The sequence below is a fragment of the Cheilinus undulatus genome, linkage group 16 (genome assembly GCF_018320785.1).
Source record: "Cheilinus undulatus linkage group 16, ASM1832078v1, whole genome shotgun sequence".
Lineage (NCBI taxonomy): Eukaryota > Metazoa > Chordata > Actinopteri > Labriformes > Labridae > Cheilinus > Cheilinus undulatus.
Genome location: NC_054880.1, coordinates 4,362,619 through 4,387,111, shown reverse-complemented (window position 1 = coordinate 4,387,111; position 24,493 = coordinate 4,362,619). Strand labels below are relative to the sequence as shown.

Here is a 24,493-nt window from a genome sequence, read left to right as displayed (position 1 = left end):
CCCCAGTGTGGACCTGACCCCTGCGTAGAGAACCCCTGGTTTAAAATGAGGAAAATGCCTCTGTGAGGGTATCCATGTGTGACTGCTGGAGAGTTAGAGAGAGGGAAGTAAAGAGAGCAGAAAGGTGCCAGCTTGGACAAACAAAACAACTCTAACATGTAGCTATAAACTCAGTACCACACAGAATCCTTGTGGCTGGACTTTGAATCAACAACAGCTACACTGGTGTTTGTGAAAGCATTTATGATCACAAATGGACACAGCAGAATAAATCGACACAGCAGCAGAGACACCCATCAAATAAATGCAGCAGCTTTTCACGAAACACACATGGAACGCAGTGATCAACAAGATAAAATTCAAGTTTTAAAACATAGAAAAACTTCCTGAAGCTATTTCTGTCCACATCAATCCTCTCACTGGACTTACTGATCTGACTTCCAAATGGCGCAGGCGTTTTTGGGTAAACGCCTACGTAGGCAGTGACGTACTGATGTTTTACGGTGACGCACTTTTGTGTCCCGACCCACCTCTTGAGAACCACTGTCTTACACTGTTTTTAGGGGCACTTCTCTGGCAGATGAAGAGTAAATGAATGGGGCGGCAGCATAGTCACATGTCACAGTGGCGAGGTCAGGATGTTTCCAGCAGACACGCGTCCAAAACCAGCTCCTCTCTGATGCAGGACTGGACTGAAGCTCGAGCCACATCAGCTAATACACACATGCTGATCCCAACAGTATTATTACAGATGTGTGATATGGAACAAAAATGTTAGCAAATGCCTAAATAAAAAGCCTTAAGGAAAACAATCAACCAATAGGATTTCTTCTAAAACAGGAGTGTCAAACTCAGTCACAGCAGGGGCCTGATTTTGGATTCAGGTCTAGCCTGAGGGTCTAACAGCATCACCTTTTTAGCCATAAACTGTCAGCCTCATTTCACCAGTAATAGAATACATTAAAAAGAAAAAACTTAGCACTGGTGATAAATGATTTTGATGTTTAAAAAGTTAAAAAGATCAGTTTAAAGGCTCACAATCTGAGAAAAGTACATTTATTAGTTCAAAAAGGTCAAAACATGAAACTGAAAAATAATGTTTTTAAGGGCAAATATATTAGAGAGAAAGTCAAAGTAATGAGTTTAAAAGGTCAATATATGAAATAAATTTTTTAACCATGAAATTAGAAGTCGAAATATTATTCAAAATTTTAAATTGCGAGTCTAAAAGGTCAAAATATGGGGTTATGAAGTCAAAGTTTGGAGTTGAAAATATGAGATAAAATACAAAATAACTGGTTAAAAATGTCAAATATGAATTAAAAATGTAGAATTATGAATCTTAAAGCTCAAAATATTATGTAAGAAGTCAAAATTATGAGCTGAAATGCTCAAAGTATGAAACTAAAAGTCAAAATCCTAAGTTTGAGTCCTAACTGTGAGATGCTAAATTGAAAATGTGAAATCAAAACACAAATTAATTTCTTTTCCCCACATTCCTGGCTTATCTAGATATTTTTACTCCTTATTTTTTAAGATTTTGTGACTTAACAAGGATATCTTAAACCATCAGGATAAGTTCACATTTTTGTACTTGAGGAAATCTGCAGACCTCAGACTGATGGGACAGTTAGAAATATCAGATCATCTTTAGGGCCGGATTTAACTGTTCCATGGGCCAGATTTGGCCCCCGGGCCTTGAGTTTGACACCTGTGCTCTAAACCTTCAGCATTAACACAGTATTTCATGCGAACATCATTTCTCTCTGTGTGAGCTCTGATGTTTCTTTGAGAGGAAATTCCAGCTGGATGTATAACCACAATCTTTTAACAGTTTAACATCTCATATCGATGAGGGACATTCATAAATTCCCTGAGTTTAAAAATAAAACCCAACCTGAGGGCCTCAGTGATTCTCATCAGTAGCTTCAGCCTTAACCTCAGTCTCCAGTTGTGAATTCCTCTCCGGATCAGAGTTCCTGTCAGGTTCGGATCCTCTCCAGTCCCCTCCCTCATCCCCGTGTGTTTCTGCCTGTCTGTTGTCCTCTGTTTGGGGCTGAAGAGGCTCTGAAGCCTTCCTGCCAGCACATTTGTGAATTCTCAACTGAAACTGATGAGTAAATCTTAACTCACAAACATTGCAGCTGAAGGGTTTCTCTCCTGTGTGAACTCTCATGTGACCTGTAAAAGCACTTTTTTGGATAAATCTTTTACCGCAGACACTGCAGCTGTAGGGTTTCTCTCCTGTGTGAATTCTCATATGGTCTGTAAGAGTACGATTTCGTCTGAATATTTTACCACACACAGAGCAGCCGTACGGTTTATCTCCTGCATGAATTCTCATGTGATCAGAAAGATTCGATTTAGAGCGAAAACTTTTACCACACTCTGTGCAGTTGAATGGTTTCTCCATTGAGTGAATCCTCATATGTCTCGAAAGATAATATTTATGCAGAAAATGTTTACCACAAAAAACACATTGGAAAGGTTTTTCTCCTGTGTGTGACCTCATGTGGTTCACCATCTCTGCCTTTGTGATGAAACTTCTGTCACAGATTGAGCAGCTGAATGGTTTCTCTGTTGCATGACGTGACATGTGCTGTTTTAGGTTATTCTTGCTTGGGTAACTTTTGCCACAAACGGAGCAACCAAATGGTTTCTCTCCTTTCTCCTCCTGTTGTTGTTTCTTTTGTGGGGCACATCCAGAGGAGCTAACTGATGTGTTTTCAGTGTTGAATATCACAGCATGCACAGCAATGTCTTTGTTCTGCCAAGGGTTTAAACCCTCTTGAGGCTCATCACTCTCCCCCCAATCACCACTTTGGTAAGCATCAGGTCTGAAAAGGTGTGAAGTCTTGTTAGGAGGAGCTGGCAGTAAATAATAGTCTGGAATAAAGCCCCTGTCTGCTTCAGATCCTCCACGGTCCTCTCCACTGACTCCTGTTTTCACATTCTCTGTGTCTCTGCTCTCTTCTGTGTCGGTGTGATATGAATGTGTGGACTGAGGTTCCTCTCCATCCTCTTCTTCACTCTTCACAGAGGCAGGAGTGAATGTGAACACATTGATCTCATCTTCTTCTGCTCCACAAAGCTGCCCTCTGTCCTGACTGATGCACAGTTCCTCCTGTTCCTCTTTAATGAGTGGAGGCTCAGTAATCTCCTGGTTCAGACTAGAGCTCCTCTCCTGCTGCTCAGGGAGAACCTCTTCTTTTCTCACCATCAGCTGTTCAACATCTGCAGACAGAGATGGAACAAACAAATTCATCAAAAGTCTACATTTCCTATCAGCATGAATCATTTTGTTGTCATTAAAAATGCCAAAATAACAAACAACATATATTTTAAATAGAAAACTAAACAACCACAGACTTCTTCAGCCAACAGTCACCAGTTAACACGGTCACTCATCCAACCAATACACCATTCACTTCATCTTTTGATGCCTTTAATCAAACAATATAACATTATAGGGAGTGTTAAACATGATCACAGCAGTATTCAACATCACAACCCAGAGTGTGATACTGTCCAACATCACAGCTAGAAAAGCTGCAAATAACAAGGAAACAGAATTAATCTATTGATCACATATAAATGTTTCAGATACAAAACACAAATACAATACAACAAATCAGAGCTGAACGATTTGGGAAAATAATCTAACTGCGACTTTTTCACCCAACATTGCGATTGCAATTTAACACTCAAAGCTATTTACCCATTAAATTTATATCAGATCTCCCAAAATCTACAAACAAATGTTCAAAAATTCTAAGAAAATAATTAAAAATTAAAAACCTGCCCCACCACCCAAAAAAATCACATCAAATTCCACAAAAATTCTAATAAATTCCTCACATTTTCTTAAAAATACTTAAACAATGAAAGCAAAAAAAATCGAATCAACTTCTTAAAAATTTACAAATAAATTTCTCAAATTTTCATGAGAATTATCTAAAGGCTAATTCCCCCCAGAAATTTATATCACATCTCCCCAAATCTATAAATAAATGTCAAAAATTCTAAGACAAATAACTAAAAATTTAAAACCTGACCCACCATCCAAAAAAAAACCCCACCAAATCCAATTCCCCAAAAATTTCAAATAAATTTCTCAATGTTCAAAAAATACTTTTAAAAAAATTAAAGCAACCCCCCAACAACAAAAAAAAAAAATCAACTTCTTAAATTTAAAAATTAATGTTAAAAATTTCCGTAAAAACAAAAACACCTAAAATTTCACCTTATTGCAATTATTTTGTCCTATATTGCAAATTTGATATGAATTGTAATGAAGGGAGTGATGATTTTATGGATTTCTTATTTTGAAGAAGACAAAAACGTACAAAAACAAGGAAAGTAGAAACTTTTGTCAATTATTATAGAAAATATTAGCACTTGAATGTTTGCATTATGTGTAAAAAAAAAAAAAAGAATTAAACTGGTATTTCAAAACACATTTATGGTCAAAGAAATATTTCACCCTCTGCGATGTGAAAATTGCAGAAGGCCACATTGAGATTTAATCTACATCTCGATTAATTGCCCAGCCTTACAGTAAATATAAACAGAAAAAGCAGTTTCTAAATCATAATTTTATTTATTAAGGGGGAAAAACACAAACCTATTTGTCCCTGTGTGAAAAAGTAATCGCCCCCCTTGTTAAATCATGAGTTAACTGTGATTAACAACAGTTCTTGGAAAGCTGAGTTCAGTCTCACTGGCCACTCCATGGCCTGATTACCTCCAGATCTGTTGAATGAAGAAATCCCTTAAATAGAAGCTGTCAGACAAAGTGAAGTAGCTACAAGATCTCAGAAAGAAACACATCATGGCACCATCCAAAGACATTCAAGAACAAATGAGAACCAAAGTGACGGGAATCTATCAGTCTGGAAAAGGTTCCAAAGACATTTCCAAGGCTTTGGGACTCCAGAGAACCACGGTCAGAGCCATTATCCACAAATGGGGAAAACTGGGAACAGTGGTGAACCTTCAGACAAAAGTAGAACTTTCTGGAAGGTGTGTGTCCCGTTACATCAGGAGTAAAAATAAACAGCATTTGATAAAAAGAACATCATGCCAACAGTCAAACATGGTGGTGGCAGTGTGATGGTCTGGGGCTGCTTTACTGCGTCAGGACCTGGACCACGTGCTGTGATTGATGGAACCATGAATTCTGCTGTCTACCAGAAAATCCTGAAGGCCAACGTCCGGCCATCAGTTCATGACCTCAAGATCAGGAGCTCTTGTGTGTATACAGCAGGACAACGACCCGAAACATACCAGCAGGTCCACCTCTGACTGGCTAAAAAACTACAAAATAAAGGTTTTGGAAATGGATTTAAACTGTAATTATAATAAAGTGGACTAACCTGCTGTGTCTAGGTGGATTTAAACTGTAATAATAATAAAGTGGACTAACCTGCTGTGTCCAGGTGGATTTAAACTGTAATAATAATAAAGTGGACTAACCTGCTGTGTCTAGGTGGATTTAAACTGTAATAATAATAAAGTGGACTAACCTGCTGTGTCTACGTGGATTTAAACTGTAATTATAATAAAGTGGACTAACCTGCTGTGTCCAGGTGGATTTAAACTGTAATAATAATAAAGTGGACTAACCTGCTGTGTCCAGGTGGATTTAAACTGTAATAATAGTAAAGTGGACTAACCTGCTGTGTCCAGGTGGATTTAAACTGTAATAATAATAAAGTGGACTAACCTGCTGTGTCCAGGTGGATTTAAACTGTAATAATAGTAAAGTGGACTAACCTGCTGTGTCCAGGTGGATTTAAACTGTAATAATAATAAAGTGGACTAACCTGCTGTGTCCAGGTGGATTTAAACTGTAATAATAATAAAGTGGACTAACCTGCTGTGTCCAGGTGGATTTAAACTGTAATAATAATAAAGTGGACTAACCTGCTGTGTCCAGGTGGATTTAAACTGTAATAATAATAAAGTGGACTAACCTGCTGTGTCCAGGTGGATTTAAACTGTAATAATAATAAAGTGGACTAACCTGCTGTGTCCAGGTGGATTTAAACTGTAATAATAATAAAGTGGACTAACCTGCTGTGTCCAGGTGGATTTAAACTGTAATAATAATAAAGTGGACTAACCTGCTGTGTCCAGGTGGATTTAAACTGTAATAATAATAAAGTGGACTAACCTGCTGTGTCTAGGTGGATTTAAACTGTAATAATAATAAAGTGGACTAACCTGCTGTGTCCAGGTGGATTTAAACTGTAATAATAATAAAGTGGACTAACCTGCTGTGTCCAGGTGGATTTAAACTGTAATAATAATAAAGTGGACTAACCTGCTGTGTCTACGTGGATTTAAACTGTAATAATAATAAAGTGGACTAACCTGCTGTGTCTAGGTGGATTTAAACTGTAATAATAGTAAAGTGGACTAACCTGCTGTGTCCAGGTGGATTTAAACTGTAATTATAATAAAGTGGACTAACCTGCTGTGTCTACGTGGATTTAAACTGTAATAATAATAAAGTGGACTAACCTGCTGTGTCCAGGTGGATTTAAACTGTAATAATAGTAAAGTGGACTAACCTGCTGTGTCTAGGCGGATTTAAACTGTAATAATAATAAAGTGGACGAACCTGCTGTGTCTAGGCGGATTTAAACTGTAATAATAATAAAGTGGACTAACCTGCTGTGTCCAGGTGGATTTAAACTGTAATTATAATAAAGTGGACTAACCTGCTGTGTCTAGGTGGATTTAAACTGTAATAATAATAAAGTGGACTAACCTGCTGTGTCTAGGTGGATTTAAACTGTAATAATAATAAAGTGGACTAACCTGCTGTGTCCAGGTGGATTTAAACTGTAATTATAATAAAGTGGACTAACCTGCTGTGTCTAGGTGGATTTAAACTGTAATAATAGTAAAGTGGACTAACCTGCTGTGTCTAGGCGGATTTAAACTGTAATAATAATAAAGTGGACGAACCTGCTGTGTCCAGGTGGATTTAAACTGTAATAATAGTAAAGTGGACTAACCTGCTGTGTCTAGGTGGATTTAAACTGTAATTATAATAAAGTGGACTAACCTGCTGTGTCTAGGCGGATTTAAACTGTAATAATAATAAAGTGGACGAACCTGCTGTGTCCAGGTGGATTTAAACTGTAATAATAATAAAGTGGACTAACCTGCTGTGTCCAGGTGGATTTAAACTGTAATTATAATAAAGTGGACGAACCTGCTGTGTCCAGGTGGATTTAAACTGTAATAATAATAAAGTGGACTAACCTGCTGTGTCTAGGTGGATTTAAACTGTAATTATAATAAAGTGGACTAACCTGCTGTGTCTAGGTGGATTTAAACTGTAATAATAATAAAGTGGACTAACCTGCTGTGTCCAGGTGGATTTAAACTGTAATAATAATAAAGTGGACTAACCTGCTGTGTCCAGGTGGATTTAAACTGTAATAATAATAAAGTGGACTAACCTGCTGTGTCCAGGTGGATTTAAACTGTAATAATAATAAAGTGGACTAACCTGCTGTGTTTAGGTGGATTTAAACTGTAATAATAGTAAAGTGGACTAACCTGCTGCGTCCAGGTGGATTTAAACTGTAATAATAGTAAAGTGGACTAACCTGCTGCGTCCAGGTGGATTTAAACTGTAATAATAGTAAAGTGGACTAACCTGCTGTGTCCAGGTGGATTTAAACTGTAATAATAGTAAAGTGGACTAACCTGCTGTGTCTAGGTGGATTTAAACTGTAATAATAGTAAAGTGGACTAACCTGCTGTGTCCAGGTGGATTTAAACTGTAATAATAATAAAGTGGACTAACCTGCTGTGTCCAGGTGGATTTAAACTGTAATAATAGTAAAGTGGACTAACCTGCTGTGTCCAGGTGGATTTAAACTGTAATAATAATAAAGTGGACTAACCTGCTGTGTCCAGGTGGATTTAAACTGTAATAATAATAAAGTGGACTAACCTGCTGTGTCCAGGTGGATTTAAACTGTAATAATAATAAAGTGGACTAACCTGCTGTGTCGAGGTGGATTTAAACTGTAATAATAATAAAGTGGACTAACCTGCTGTGTCCAGGTGGATTTAAACTGTAATAATAGTAAAGTGGACTAACCTGCTGTGTCCAGGTGGATTTAAACTGTAATAATAATAAAGTGGACTAACCTGCTGTGTCCAGGTGGATTTAAACTGTAATAATAGTAAAGTGGACTAACCTGCTGTGTCCAGGTGGATTTAAACTGTAATAATAATAAAGTGGACTAACCTGCTGTGTCTAGGTGGATTTAAACTGTAATAATAATAAAGTGGACTAACCTGCTGTGTCCAGGTGGATTTAAACTGTAATAATAATAAAGTGGACTAACCTGCTGTGTCCAGGTGGATTTAAACTGTAATAATAATAAAGTGGACTAACCTGCTGTGTCCAGGTGGATTTAAACTGTAATAATAGTAAAGTGGACTAACCTGCTGTGTCCAGGTGGATTTAAACTGTAATAATAATAAAGTGGACTAACCTGCTGTGTCCAGGTGGATTTAAACTGTAATAATAATAAAGTGGACTAACCTGCTGTGTCTAGGTGGATTTAAACTGTAATAATAATAAAGTGGACTAACCTGCTGTGTCTAGGTGGATTTAAACTGCAATAATAATAAAGTGGACTAACCTGCTGTGTCTAGGTGGATTTAAACTGCAATAATAATAAAGTGGACTAACCTGCTGTGTCTAGGTGGATTTAAACTGTAATAATAGTAAAGTGGACTAACCTGCTGTGTCTAGGTGGATTTAAACTGTAATTATAGTAAAGTGGACTAACCTGCTGTGTCTAGGTGGATTTAAACTGTAATAATAGTAAAGTGGACTAACCTGCTGCGTCCAGGTGGATTTAAACTGTAATAATAGTAAAGTGGACTAACCTGCTGCGTCCAGGTGGATTTAAACTGTAATAATAGTAAAGTGGACTAACCTGCTGCGTCCAGGTGGATTTAAACTGTAATAATAGTAAAGTGGACTAACCTGCTGCGTCCAGGTGGATTTAAACTGTAATAATAGTAAAGTGGACTAACCTGCTGCGTCCAGGTGGATTTAAACTGTAATAATAATAAAGTGGACTAACCTGCTGCGTCCAGGTGGATTTAAACTGTAATAATAGTAAAGTGGACTAACCTGCTGCGTCCAGGTGGATTTAAACTGTAATAATAGTAAAGTGGACTAACCTGCTGCGTCCAGGTGGATTTAAACTGTAATAATAGTAAAGTGGACTAACCTGCTGCGTCCAGGTGGATTTAAACTGTAATAATAGTAAAGTGGACTAACCTGCTGTGTCCAGGTGGATTTAAACTGTAATAATAATAAAGTGGACTAACCTGCTGTGTCCAGGTGGATTTAAACTGTAATAATAGTGGACTAACCTGCTGTGTCCAGGTGGATTTAAACTGTAATAATAATAAAGTGGACTAACCTGCTGTGTCTAGGTGGATTTAAACTGTAATAATAATAAAGTGGACTAACCTGCTGTGTCCAGGTGGATTTAAACTGTAATAATAATAAAGTGGACTAACCTGCTGTGTCCAGGTGGATTTAAACTGTAATAATAATAAAGTGGACTAACCTGCTGTGTCCAGGTGGATTTAAACTGTAATAATAGTAAAGTGGACTAACCTGCTGTGTCCAGGTGGATTTAAACTGTAATAATAATAAAGTGGACTAACCTGCTGTGTCCAGGTGGATTTAAACTGTAATAATAGTAAAGTGGACTAACCTGCTGTGTCCAGGTGGATTTAAACTGTAATAATAATAAAGTGGACTAACCTGCTGTGTCCAGGTGGATTTAAACTGTAATAATAATAAAGTGGACTAACCTGCTGTGTCTAGGTGGATTTAAACTGTAATAATAATAAAGTGGACTAACCTGCTGTGTCTAGGTGGATTTAAACTGCAATAATAATAAAGTGGACTAACCTGCTGTGTCTAGGTGGATTTAAACTGCAATAATAGTAAAGTGGACTAACCTGCTGTGTCTAGGTGGATTTAAACTGTAATAATAATAAAGTGGACTAACCTGCTGTGTCCAGGTGGATTTAAACTGTAATAATAATAAAGTGGACTAACCTGCTGTGTCCAGGTGGATTTAAACTGTAATAATAATAAAGTGGACTAACCTGCTGTGTCCAGGTGGATTTAAACTGTAATAATAATAAAGTGGACTAACCTGCTGTGTCCAGGTGGATTTAAACTGTAATAATAATAAAGTGGACTAACCTGCTGTGTCCAGGTGGATTTAAACTGTAATAATAGTAAAGTGGACTAACCTGCTGTGTCTAGGTGGATTTAAACTGTAATAATAGTAAAGTGGACTAACCTGCTGTGTCCAGGTGGATTTAAACTGTAATAATAATAAAGTGGACTAACCTGCTGTGTCCAGGTGGATTTAAACTGTAATAATAATAAAGTGGACTAACCTGCTGTGTCCAGGTGGATTTAAACTGTAATAATAGTAAAGTGGACTAACCTGCTGTGTCCAGGTGGATTTAAACTGTAATAATAATAAAGTGGACTAACCTGCTGTGTCCAGGTGGATTTAAACTGTAATAATAGTAAAGTGGACTAACCTGCTGTGTCTAGGTGGATTTAAACTGTAATAATAATAAAGTGGACTAACCTGCTGTGTCCAGGTGGATTTAAACTGTAATAATAGTAAAGTGGACTAACCTGCTGTGTCCAGGTGGATTTAAACTGTAATAATAATAAAGTGGACTAACCTGCTGTGTCCAGGTGGATTTAAACTGTAATAATAGTAAAGTGGACTAACCTGCTGTGTCCAGGTGGATTTAAACTGTAATAATAATAAAGTGGACTAACCTGCTGTGTCCAGGTGGATTTAAACTAATAATAAAGTGGACTAACCTGCTGTGTCCAGGTGGATTTAAACTGTAATAATAGTAAAGTGGACTAACCTGCTGTGTCTAGGTGGATTTAAACTGTAATAATAGTAAAGTGGACTAACCTGCTGTGTCCAGGTGGATTTAAACTGTAATAATAGTAAAGTGGACTAACCTGCTGTGTCTAGGTGGATTTAAACTGTAATAATAATAAAGTGGACTAACCTGCTGTGTCTAGGTGGATTTAAACTGTAATAATAATAAAGTGGACTAACCTGCTGTGTCTAGGTGGATTTAAACTGTAATAATAATAAAGTGGACTAACCTGCTGTGTCCAGGTGGATTTAAACTGTAATAATAATAAAGTGGACTAACCTGCTGTGTCTAGGTGGATTTAAACTGTAATAATAATAAAGTGGACTAACCTGCTGTGTCTAGGTGGATTTAAACTGTAATAATAATAAAGTGGACTAACCTGCTGTGTCTAGGTGGATTTAAACTGTAATAATAATAAAGTGGACTAACCTGCTGTGTCTAGGTGGATTTAAACTGTAATAATAATAAAGTGGACTAACCTGCTGTGTCTAGGTGGATTTAAACTGTAATAATAATAAAGTGGACTAACCTGCTGTGTCTAGGTGGATTTAAACTGTAATAATAATAAAGTGGACTAACCTGCTGTGTCTAGGTGGATTTAAACTGTAATAACAATAAAGTGGACTAACCTGCTGTGTCTAGGTGGATTTAAACTGTAATAATAATAAAGTGGACTAACCTGCTGTGTCTAGGTGGATTTAAACTGTAATAATAGTAAAGTGGACTAACCTGCTGTGTCCAGGTGGATTTAAACTGTAATAATAGTAAAGTGGACTAACCTGCTGCGTCCAGGTGGATTTAAACTGTAATAATAGTAAAGTGGACTAACCTGCTGTGTCCAGGTGGATTTAAACTGTAATAATAATAAAGTGGACTAACCTGCTGTGTCCAGGTGGATTTAAACTGTAATAATAGTAAAGTGGACTAACCTGCTGTGTCCAGGTGGATTTAAACTGTAATAATAATAAAGTGGACTAACCTGCTGTGTCTAGGTGGATTTAAACTGTAATAATAGTAAAGTGGACTAACCTGCTGTGTCCAGGTGGATTTAAACTGTAATAATAATAAAGTGGACTAACCTGCTGTGTCTAGGTGGATTTAAACTGTAATAATAATAAAGTGGACTAACCTGCTGTGTCCAGGTGGATTTAAACTGTAATAATAATAAAGTGGACTAACCTGCTGTGTCTAGGTGGATTTAAACTGTAATAATAATAAAGTGGACTAACCTGCTGTGTCCAGGTGGATTTAAACTGTAATAATAATAAAGTGGACTAACCTGCTGTGTCCAGGTGGATTTCAGGGTTGTAAACAGCACTCAGTAGTTTCTGTTGTCGATGGTTCTCCTCTCTGGATCGTCTCAGTTTCTCCTCGTAGTCTGCTATCGTTCTTTCAAACATTTCAAAAACCTCTTCAGCAGCAGCAGTCAGCCTCTGGTTCACTAAACATCTCAGAATTTGGACGGTAGACATGTTTAATAAATCCCAGTGAAACTTTTATGTCAGAAACAGTCCGTTAAAGCTTCGTTGTTCGCTAATGCTAGCGCTTTAGCGTATTAGGTCAGGTTTCACTTGAAATGTTGAGCTATTTTAAAGAAAACCAACGGAAATAAGGCGATCTACTGGAGTTTAGTGAATTAACGATGAAGAGTTAGTGCAAATAAAAAGAGTTTCTCAGTCATTATGGTTGGATATTTAAGAGGAGAGAGGAGATAGCATGTTAGCATTGACAAATATAACCGCTTCCGGTATTTCTTCTACAGGATTAATTTTGGTTGAAGACCATCTTTAAGGTGCAACACCGCCCCCATGAGTGCGGACCGAGACACTGCACTGTGATTGATAAATACTACATAATGAATGAGATTTTAAAAATACATGAAAAAAATAACACGAAAAAAATGGGTCAAATCAAACAAAATAGTTGAGTAAAATAATTAAGTAAAATTGTAGTAGAATAAACATTAAATAGAATAAAATGAATCAAATACAATAAATAAAACAAACGAAATAATAACATAAAGTCAAATTATAAAACTGAAAAATAAAACGAAATAAATTAAATGAAATTACATAAAAAGTAAAATAATAAAGAGTAAAAAAGTGAATTAAAAACATCAAATTAAATAAAGTAAAATAAAATTTGTGATTCCCTCTTGATGGACTAATAAAGGAATATCTTATAAATTGAAATAATATAGAATATAAAATATACACCAACTAAAAAAGACATATAGAATAAATAGAATAAATAAATCAAAGCAAATCAAATGAAAATGAATGATTGAAAATATAATGTATGAAGTCCGATGAAAAAATAAAACAAATGTCATTATGTCATGTTATCATTAGTGCTACTGTTAGTAGTCGGTTAGTTCTATCTGTAGATGTAGGGAGTGTTGTTACAGGTCCTTCAGCCCATCTCAGGGTTGGCCTTTTCCCAGCTTCCCTCCATTTGTTTGCTTGGCCAGCTTCTACATCCTCCTCTGCTTCTTCTTTCATTCTTATTACTGACTGCATTTTGGACCGAGCTCATCTTTTAAGATAGCTCTGAATTCTTTTCCAACCTCATTCTAGGCATCCTGAATGTTTCTGGTCTCTTTCTTGTATGATCCTTGGAAAATTCTGTTAAGATGTCATAACATCAACAACAATCTAATCCTCAGTGACTGAAATAACCTCACTTTCTATTTTATGTTAAGTTGACGATGATGAAAAACAGATAAAGAAAAACCAATACACAGATTTAAAAACTTTTATTGTAGTACCACAAAAATAATTCATGAAAGCAACAAACCACAAAATTAAAATGTCAAAGTGAAACTTGAAATCAGCATCTCCAACAAACATAGCATGTGAGTAAAAATGTGTAAGACATCTTTTGGTCAGAGTTTGACACTAGTCAGTCCAAGTCTCTTATATGTTTGGATAAATAAATAAGAACAATGGCTTAAATCAACCTAAACCAGTGTCAGTAACCTTAACTTGTCTCTCATGTTTCTCCCACTGGTTTCAGCACTTTAGCAACAAACATTTACTGATATTCTTCCCATTTTGGTTAAAGCATCTCATTAATAAAAAGGAGCTTGACGTCATTAAAGGAAATTAAAAACACTTTTGGTTAACCCCCAGGCCCTCCTAGAGCCTTTTAGGGCTTTGTGATTGTATTTTTGCTCTTACTTTGTCAAATATCATCATCACAGCATGAAAATTGCCAAAGATGTCCATTTTTTATGAATTTTTGACTGTGTTGACAGAATTTTCTACTAAACTCACACTCTCCCTCCTAAAGCCCTTTTAGGCCTCCTTGACTACGATTAAAACCCCAGATTTTTATTTTTATTGTTATTTTTTTATTTTTATTCTACTGCCACTGCAATACAGAGATAAGAAATCCTGTTCATTCCTCTGTAATTCAGTCATTCAGAGGTAAAAATATTTGAACACCAAAAAAAATCCTGCCAAATTTGGCCATTTTTCAATGTTTGCAGAGAGGCATTGTGGGAGATAATGACCTTGTTTGAACTGATGGGATATATCAGTGACTGTAGGCCAGTGGAATTATTTAAACTAAAACTACTTTGGCTGTTTTCTATGGATGTCAGAGTCTGGTGGAAAGTTAAAATTATGAAAATGAATTTACATTTTTTATACATGATGAGGACTGGAGTTAAGGACTAAAAATTTTAAAAAGTTTTTTCATTCATTTTTAATACTTTTAAATACATCCAATGTCCTAAAAGGGCTTAAAGAGGGAGAGTGTGATTATTTTAAAGGAGGGCCTGAGGGCTAATGCATTAATGCAGACAGCCCAAATAACTGAAACTACGACTAAGACTAGCAACACTGGACACTTGTGATCTGAATAAGCAGACACTTATTGATCTGTTAACTGAACAACAGAGCCTAGAAAACTGATGAGAAGAAATCATCAGCATCCTTTTTTAACCAACTTTAAATGAAAAGTTATAGCAGAGAGTGACTTCTTATTCTTCATTTTCTAAGACGGTTGAGTTTCTCTATCTGAGCGCTCCTTCATTTCAACCGTGACATCCTGTGACAGACCGCGTACTGAGAGAAAGGAGGAAATGACATTCAGCTTATCATAATGCACCAGAAATAAAACTACGAACAAGCCCCAAACCTTAAGTCCAAGTCAAGTCTGGGGTCTGTAAGGTGTGAGTCCAAGTCAAATATCAGGTCTGACTCAAGTCAGAGTCTAAAGCTCGAGTCCCCACCTCCGCCTTTGAAGACTTAAATTGTTTGATCACATAACATGAAGAGTTTAACACATCAAGAGAAATTAGTTAAACAAACAAGAGCCCAAAAAAACCCAGATGAATTATTACAGGAAAAAGTCAGGTTGGGCTTGGCCTGCTCTACAGGTGACATTCATGTTTGGCTGCTCCTAACAACACATTTATGTTCATGAAAAACAACAGCAGAGAGAACTCGCTATGACAAACCCTCCAACTGTACGCTTTCTCTGATGTGCATAACCTCATGTTGTTTCATATTGCAGTACTGATAGAAACCTTTACCACAAACTGAGCAGCTGAATGGTTTCTCTACTGCGTGGGCCCTCATGTGTTTAACAAAATCTGCTCTGGACTGAAAAGTGTTCTCACAAAATGAGCAGCTGAATAGTTTCTCCGTTGTGTGGACAGCTGAGTGTTGCTTCAGACCTCCCCGTTGAGAAAAACTTTTACCACAAACAGAACAACTAAACGGTTTTACTCCTGAGTGTATGACAAAGTGAGTTGTCAGAGATCCACTCTGAGTAAATCTTTTACCACAAACTGAGCATTGGTAAGGTTTTTCTCCTGTGTGGGATCTCATATGAGTCACCAGTTCTGTTTTCTTGATAAAACTTCTGTTACAAACTGAGCAGCTAAAAGGTTTCTCTGCTGCATGACGTAACATGTGTTCTTTTAGATTATTCTTACCTGGGTAACTTTTACCACAAACTGAGCAACTGTACGGTTTCTCTCCTTTCTCCTTCCTCTTTTGTTTCTTTTGTCCAATATTTGGGGAACATTCAGAGGAACTAACTGATGTGTTTAAAGTGTTAAATGTCACAGGAATATTTACTGCTACACCTTTGTTCTGCAGAGGGTTTAGTCCTTCCTGAGGCTCATCACTCTCCCCCCAGTCACCACTTTGGTAAGTGTCAGGTCTGAAAAGGTGTGAAGGCTTGTCAGGAGTAGTTGGCAGAAAATACCAGTCTGGAATAAAGTCTCTGTCTGCTTCAGATTCTCCACACTCCTCTCCACCAGCATCTGTTTTAAGAAGCCCAGTGTCTCTGCTCTCTTCTGGTTGAGTTTGACAACTCTGTGAGGACTGAGGTTCCTCTTCGTCCTCTTCTTCACTCTTCACAGAGATAGGAGTGAACAGGTTATCTTCCTCCTCTGCTTGTTGAAGCTGCTCCCTGTCCTGACCTCTCCATAAGTCTTCCTGTTCCTCTTTAATGAGTGGAGGCTCGGTAATCTCCTGGATCAGACTAGAGCTCCTCTCCTGCTGCTCAGGGAGAACCTCTTCTTTTCTCACCATCAGCTGTTCAACCTCTGTGAAAAAAATAAGAAAACCATCAATTTGCTATCATCACTGATTTTGGTGTCATCTATAAGGTTAAAATTTACTAAAATTTACTAATATCATATGTCTTTGAAAAAAACTAAGAAGGAGAAAATTATGCAAACTTTTGATTGGGGATGTAACCATCTATCAGTGTACACTGACAATCAACAGCTGATCAATAATCCAATTCGATCGAGGAAAAGTCAAAACATAGATCTACACCTTCACATTTGAGCTACGCTCTTATTTTGAAGGTTCATCCTGCACACCTGTTGACAGTTCCTGCCCAGCTATGTATCCTCCTGAGTTTTCCAACAAGGTAGCCCTAAACAAGTCTCTAACAGCACTTAAATATTTCAGATCATCAAAAACATGTTAACATTAAACAAAGATAACCTGAGTAAGTTCAAAAGTCTGTTCTTAAATGATGATTTCACTTATTAAGGGAAAAAAATCCATCCAAACCTACCTAAGTTATCGCCCCCTAAACCTAAGAACTGGCCGATCCATCCGCAAAAACGCTCAGTGTCAGTGAGTCTCTCATCACTGTGGAGGAATGTTGTCCCACTCTTCTGTGCAGAATAGTTAAATTCAGCCACATTGGAGGGGTTTCCAGCATGAACAGCTACAGCATCTCAGTCAGATACAAGTCCAGACTTTGACTAGACTACTCCAGAACCTTTATTTAGCTTTAAGTCCATTCAGAGGTGGACTTGCTGGTGTGTTCAGGATCATTGTACTGCTCAGTGTTAATTTCGTCGACTAAAACTATGACTAAAAATGTTGGTTCACAGCCTTTTTTCCATGACAAAAACAAGACTAAGACTAAAAAAAATAGATCTGTGATGACTAAAACTGAGAAAAACTAAGTTTAATTTTTGTCAAGATGACTAAAACTGACAAAAACTACATTTAATTTTTGTCAAGATGACTAAAACTGACAAAAACTACATTTAATTTCTGTCAAGATGACTAAAACTAGACTAAAATGTAATGTAGTTTTCGTCAGACATTCAAAATCTGTGATATTTCTCCACTGTGGGTAAATCTGCCTAAAACAACACATCTGTATCTATTCTGCCTCTCAGCTGTAGAAAGCAGGGACCTCAGGTTTGGCAGTGTATAGAACACATCAGCATGATTTGGTACCAGATTTAGGCAAGAGAATAAATGCTTGGACTAAAAGTAGAGACTAAAATGTGAGGACTTTTATGGACTAAAACTAGACTAAAACTTAAAGGGTAGAAATGACTAAAATGTGACTAAAACTAAAAGACATTTCATTTAAAGACTAGAACATGGACTAAAATTAAAAAGAGTTGCCAAAGTTAACACTGGTCCAGCTCCATAACCCAAGTGTGCTTGAAACTGAGGTCATGAACTAGGGGTGTAAAGGTATGTGTATTCGTACCATACTAATTCGGTACGGGCCTCTCGGTACGGTTGATGTGTGCCGAACAAAAACATGTCGATCAAAGCTCACATACAGACAGAAAACCACAGAACAACTCACTGTCACACTGTCCTGGCAACCACACAACCACAGCAATGAAAGCAACAGCCTGAATATTCCCAGATTAAAGTGTCCTGGTTAGGAACTTTTTGTTTCCCAGTAAAATACAACAGAGGACAAAGACAACAAGAGTAACACTGACATTATTCAGCTGCTGTGTCGCTGACATCACGTCGTCCAGCGGACCAATCAGAGCATTGAAAGGCTCCACTCAAACAAGAACGTCACTTTAAAGAGGGGGTATTAAACTTTTCCAGTTTTTAAAACATAAATATAAAGTCACAATGTTGGGTGTCCATACTCCACATATGCAAATTTTCAAACCCCAACATAAACGTATGTGGCAGAAATCTTGGAATTAGAGTGTAAACTGCTGAAAACGGTTCATTGAAAATCTCTCCGAGATTCTCCCAAGACGAGATTTCGATGGAGCGAACTGATGAGGTCATCGCAAAAGGATCTCCTGACTGGTTCGTGGTTCGTCCGTGCTGCCAGCAAGGCGGAACAGACCGCCCCCACAAAATATCTATAAATTTGCCATATTTTACTCAGTCGGACCGTTTCATTCAAAGTTTACAAGTATTAGCATAGCAACATTAGCCACATTGGAAGGGGCGGGCACAAAACATTGAGTCCTGCTGCCAGCCAGCCTCCAGAAAATCGGCCAATCGGAGGAAAGCAGGTCCGTGGAGTGGGGGGGGCGTTAAAGAGACAGCAGCGAAAACGAAGCGTTTCAGACGGAGGTTAAAATAAGGGTTTTTTCCATGTGAAGCTACTACGTGGGTATCAGATAGATGGTGGAAAGCCTTGAAAAAAGGCATAACACCCCCACTTTAACGAGGAGGAACAACAAAATGTCTCACCAGCCAGTTATGAATTTCCAATGATTTAACATCTTTTCATTATAACACTGGCGCTCTGTCTCTGTGAATCAAACTATTTTTAAACACGTACCTTCAACTGTCAGCCTCGGGGGAGGGGGAGAGGAGATTCCTTCATGTCTGCAGTTGTGTCATAGGTAAAGTTATCCTCAGATTTCATGGCTCTAACCTCTTTATCCTCCTAGACGGGCTGTGAAAAGTTCTCTTAAACTTTGTAGTAGGTCCCATTGATTAAAAAAGTAATCAAGAGCTGAAGTCCATGTTGAAATCAGCAGGATAGATGCTAATTGGCATACTTAATAAGCTAACGCATAGTTGTATGATGCATTCAAGATGGCTGGGAAATTTTAGTGTTTAAAGTAGGGATGGGAAAAATTAATCGATGATCGATTAATTGGTCGTTAAGAATTTGGTAGATCACGAGGAATTTAGTCGATCTGATGTTGGTATTTAATAAAGTGACTAAACACATCTTACTCTGCACTGCACAACAATATCTACCGTCATGACATTGTGAGTGGGTTTTAACAAAAGCAATGAGACATCTTACCCATCGGGGGCGATTTAACTTAAGGAGAGGGCAAACAGAAGAAGTAATCAATTTGCCGTAATGAATAATTAAGAGAGCGAAGCGACGTGTGGTGTGGGACTATTTCAGTTTAGAGAATCATTGAGAAACACACTCATTAGTTACCAGTTTTTGTTATATAGGGAAATGTTATATACATACACACACACACACATATATATATATATTTTTTTTAATATATATATATATATATATATATATATAACATGTATATATAAGTTTCCGTTAGCTGGCATTTGCTGGTAAAAAGGGCAGAAGTCCGGCAGATAAAAATATAACCAGTCAAAATGTCTGGCAGAAAACATGCCACTGACCAGATAAGTAAATACTGAATGCTTGCAGATTATATTCTGCGTAACCTAGAAGATATGTTGCAAGAATGCGTTAATATAAACTAAAAGTAGCCTGATCTTACTACATTTACTGTCCTGCAGTGCTGGGGTTGTTTATCTCCTCAGACGGCAAGCACATGGCTAATTATGTATGCACGATGAGGTAAAACCCAAGCCTTCTCTCTGAGCATGCGCAGTACTGCTGGGACTGTGCTGGAAAAGTCTGACCAGAGCATTCTCGGAAAGCAGAATTTTAATCTAAGTGAAGTTTTCCCAGTTAACCAAAGGCTTAATATCATCATCGGTATGGAGGGATTTTATGTCATTGCTGCAAGTAATGAAGAGGCTGAAACAAAGGGAACTATAGCTTATCGTCATAAACACTGATGCAGCAGCAGAGAGAGAGGCCTACGCCGAGCAGATTAGTGGACTTCGATAAACTACCTATGACCAATCCTCAGATACAGTTGGACTGTAGTCAACACAGAACCACATCATGCAGAACGACATGGACCGCTGGAGCTGATAACGAAGGCTCCATCTCTCCTCCTTGTACGTAGCTGGCTGTTAAGGCTCGGGATGTCCTGGCTAATTAGCAGAAGTAGTCTTGGATAAGCCGTTAACGAGAGGAGGACTGGACCGGATCTGCTGTGGAGCGTTTGTCTTTTCGGGACTAGTCCAGATAAACCAGGATGGTTGGATTTCCAGCTTTAGCAGAGGTTACAGTGATATCATCATGAGGACTGATATTAGCAGCTGATGGTAAGACTCATTTTTCATCTGAAATGTAGAGTCCTAATGCAGTGTCCAGTTAACAGAGCACTGGGGAGTTATGTTTGGATGCTTCGTTGCTGTCGTTGGAGGATGGTATTTGGCTGTTGTAAGCTGCAAAGTTATGATAGCGGCCAATGTGCTAACAGGCTAACAGTGGTTATGTGAAGCTAACTGTTGTTGTTGATGAGTTTAACGTGGGCGTGTGTTGTGTGACTGACTGCGTGTGTCAGAAAAAGCTCGCAGCTTTCATTTTGAAACCACTTACACAAAGAAGAATAAGAGAAAGTCTGTGTGCAGTCATTTCTAGGGTTTTAATCATGTGTACCTGTCTACCAGTCTGTAATAACAGGGTAATAATTACTCAGGTTTACTGTCGGCTTGGTTTCTACTGTCTCGGTTTTGGGTCAGGTCTGGAAATAAAAATGTGTCCTCTCTCCTGTTTAGTGCAGACTTGTATGTATCAATTTACCACAGAACATCAGATTTATGCGTTTTTGCAGCAAATTAATATTAAAGCAAATGTCTGATAGTTGTTCTAAATGACAGGAATTCTCGAGGACTGCCGGTCATTTTGACTGAGGACAAAAAAATTCTAGCGGAAACACTGCTATACATATGCCCATGTATGTATGTTTTCATACATACATAACGATTAATCAGTTAATTGATCGTTAACATTAACGATGCTCGAGTTGGCAGGTTTCTTCCAAACGCCCATCCCTAGTTTAAAGAATGGGTATAAATGTTTCTATATATCAATTAAAATAACCTAGTAATTCAAAAATGTATCTATTTAATTATATTTTTATTCATTAAAGACCTTTTGGAATGAGGTTGCAGCATTATTCAAAATTTAAATGTAATTTATTCAGCCTATTTAATTTAATACATTTAATTAAATAAAATTTGTTGCTCTAATTTTCGAACTGAAAATGTACTGAACTGTGCCTTCAAAACTAAGGTAAGTACTGAACCAAAATTTTTCTGTACCTGTGTGGCTAAAAATGCCTTGTTGGTGTCAGAGGTGACCTGGCAGACTGGTTTGAGATGATAGAAAGGCAACAGGAACTCAGATAACCGTTTGTTACAACCAAGGTCTGCAGAATACATCTCTGAACACACAACACGTGAAACCTTGAAGCAGACAGGCTACAGCAGAAGAAGAACACACAGGGTACCACTCCTGTCAGCTAAGAATAGGAAACTGAGGCTATAAATCACACGGCTCACCAGTACTGGGCGACTGAAGATCAGAAAAACGTTGCCTGGTGTGATTAGTCTGGATTTCAGCTGCGACATTCACATGGTAGGGTCAGAATCTGGCATAAACAACATGAAACCATGGATCCATCCTGTTTTTTATCAACGGTTCAGGCTGGTGATGGTGCAATGGTGAGATTTTCTTGGCACTCTTTGGCCCCTTGGTACCAACTTAGCCTTGTTTAAACCCCACAGCCTACCTGAGTATTGTTGCTGACCATGTCCATCTCTTTATGACCACAGTGTACCATCTTCTAACGGATAGTTCCAGCAGGATAATGCACCATGTCACAGAGCTCAAACCATCTCAAACTGGTTTCTTGAACATGACACAGTTCACGGTACTCCAACAGCTTCCACAGCTGCCAGATCTCAGTCTAGTAGAGCACCTTTGGAGTGTGGTAATATCATGATATCATGGGCAAAATTCTCAGAGGAATGTGTCCAACACCTGTTGAAACTATGCCACCAAGATTTAAGGCAGTTCTGAAGGCAAAAGTGGGTCCAACATGGTACTAGGAAACTGTGCCTCATAAAGTGGCTGGTGAGTGTATATAGATGTATAAATATGTGGGAGTACTCACATAAATATGTAGAAGAATAAAGAACAGAATTTCCACTAAATCACAGAAATGTTAACAAGCATTTCTAAAAGAGTATCAGTTCAACATTCAGGTATTTAGTATGTGAGGAACCGCCCACCTCCACATGGTAGCAGTGTTTGACCAGCTATGCCTGGGTAACATCAAAGGTAGAAGAGGAGGTGTCTTATGGCCTGAGAAAGTATGTCCAAGGTCAGAGGGAGGCCCGACAAAGTGGGGCGGTTCAGACATTATCAACCCCATGTCAACATCTGTTTCATATTTTAGGGACAGGTTTATTATGGTCAAAGACTCATCAGCCTGACCTATGAGGATGAGTAAGAAAACAGTCATCCATTACAAAGAATCCAAGAAAGAAGAGAAGGGAGGAGGATTTAAACTGTTTCAGAAAAATAAAGTGGACTAACCTGCTGTGTCTAGGTGGATTTAAACTGTTTCAGAAAAATAAAGTGGACTAACCTGCTGTGTCTAGGTGGATTTAAACTGTAATAATAATAAAGTGGACTAACCTGCTGTGTCCAGGTGGATTTAAACTGTAATAATAATAAAGTGGACTAACCTGCTGTGTCCAGGTGGATTTAAACTGTAATAATAATAAAGTGGACTAACCTGCTGTGTCTAGGTGGATTTAAACTGTAATAATAATAAAGTGGACTAACCTGCTGTGTCCAGGTGGATTTAAACTGTAATAATAATAAAGTGGACTAACCTGCTGTGTCCAGGTGGATTTAAACTGTAATAATAATAAAGTGGACTAACCTGCTGTGTCTAGGTGGATTTAAACTGTAATAATAATAAAGTGGACTAACCTGCTGTGTCTAGGTGGATTTAAACTGTAATAATAGTAAAGTGGACTAACCTGCTGTGTCCAGGTGGATTTAAACTGTAATAATAATAAAGTGGACTAACCTGCTGTGTCTAGGTGGATTTAAACTGTAATAATAATAAAGTGGACTAACCTGCTGTGTCCAGGTGGATTTAAACTGTAATAATAATAAAGTGGACTAACCTGCTGTGTCCAGGTGGATTTAAACTGTAATAATAATAAAGTGGACTAACCTGCTGTGTCTAGGTGGATTTAAACTGTAATAATAATAAAGTGGACTAACCTGCTGTGTCCAGGTGGATTTAAACTGTAATAATAATAAAGTGGACTAACCTGCTGTGTCTAGGTGGATTTAAACTGTAATAATAATAAAGTGGACTAACCTGCTGTGTCCAGGTGGATTTCAGGGTTGTAAACAGCACTCAGTAGTTTCTGTTGTCGATGGTTCTCCTCTCTGGATCGTCTCAGTTTCTCCTCGTAGTCTGCTATCGTTCTTTCAAACATCTCAAAAACCTCTTCAGCAGCAGCAGTCAGCCTCTGGTTCACTAAACATCTCAGAATTTGGACGGTAGACATGTTTAATAAATCTTCAAAGTTTATTTCAGTCCGTTAAAGCTCTTCTGTTTGCTCCAACTAGAGCTAACGCTAGCCGAGTTAGCTTCGAATGACGACAGTCTTCACTTCAGACGTTGAGCAGTTTAAACAAAGAGAACAGCACAGAGACAATCCAGTTAACGTCTTCAGTTTACGATGACAAGTTAATCCGAGTAAAAAGGCTTTTTTAGTTCAGTCTGGAGGTCTATTTTCGAGGCAGGATGACATAGAACGTTACCACCCTGAAATACAACTATTTCCGGATTTTCTTCTACGTTTCATTGCGGGTGGGGTACAGCGCTAAGGTGCAACACCGCCCCCTGTGTTAGGGCAGTGGTGAACTCAGGATGCTCGAGGGCCAGGAGGCAATATAAAAAATAGTGTGGATGTTCAGCATCCCCACTAATAGGGATCCAGCGGTCACAAAGTTTTCCTCCATTTGTGGTAAGATAGGCATCTGTCTATCTATCTATCTATCTATCTATCTATCTATCTATCTATCTGTCTGTCTATCTATGAATTCTGTCATAAATTGTCCAACCCAGACAGCAATTTATCAT

The 24,493-nt window shown here is 37.9% G+C and overlaps 2 protein-coding genes across 2 annotated transcripts; both read right to left on the bottom strand.

Moving 5' to 3' along the window:
* Positions 1-1,617: 1,617 nt before the first annotated feature.
* Positions 1,618-12,728, bottom strand: LOC121523803 (zinc finger protein 502-like). Its single transcript, XM_041808855.1, has 2 exons — positions 12,266-12,728; positions 1,618-3,234 (listed from the first exon to the last, which is right to left on the bottom strand). The coding sequence occupies exons 1-2, from the start codon at positions 12,456-12,458 to the stop codon at positions 1,907-1,909; spliced, it is 1,521 nt and encodes a 506-aa protein (XP_041664789.1). The 5' UTR covers positions 12,459-12,728; the 3' UTR covers positions 1,618-1,906.
* Positions 12,729-14,705: 1,977 nt separating this feature from the next.
* Positions 14,706-24,181, bottom strand: LOC121523839 (zinc finger and SCAN domain-containing protein 2-like). The gene is made up of 2 exons (XM_041808895.1): positions 23,723-24,181; positions 14,706-16,549 (listed from the first exon to the last, which is right to left on the bottom strand). The coding sequence occupies exons 1-2, from the start codon at positions 23,913-23,915 to the stop codon at positions 15,441-15,443; spliced, it is 1,302 nt and encodes a 433-aa protein (XP_041664829.1). The 5' UTR covers positions 23,916-24,181; the 3' UTR covers positions 14,706-15,440.
* Between the last annotated feature and the right edge of the window lie 312 nt (positions 24,182-24,493).

Bases quoted from the DNA above. Each gene is read 5' to 3' on its own strand.
- LOC121523803 (XM_041808855.1), bottom strand. From the start codon at position 12,458: ATGTCTACCGTCCAAATTCTGAGATGTTTAGTGAACCAGAGGCTGACT. The intron at 3,235-12,265 runs GTTAGTCCACTT...CTCTGTCTGCAG, and splicing joins AATCCACCTGGACACAGCAG to ATGTTGAACAGCTGATGGTG.
- LOC121523839 (XM_041808895.1), bottom strand. From the start codon at position 23,915: ATGTCTACCGTCCAAATTCTGAGATGTTTAGTGAACCAGAGGCTGACT. The intron at 16,550-23,722 runs GTTAGTCCACTT...TTTTTTTCACAG, and splicing joins AATCCACCTGGACACAGCAG to AGGTTGAACAGCTGATGGTG.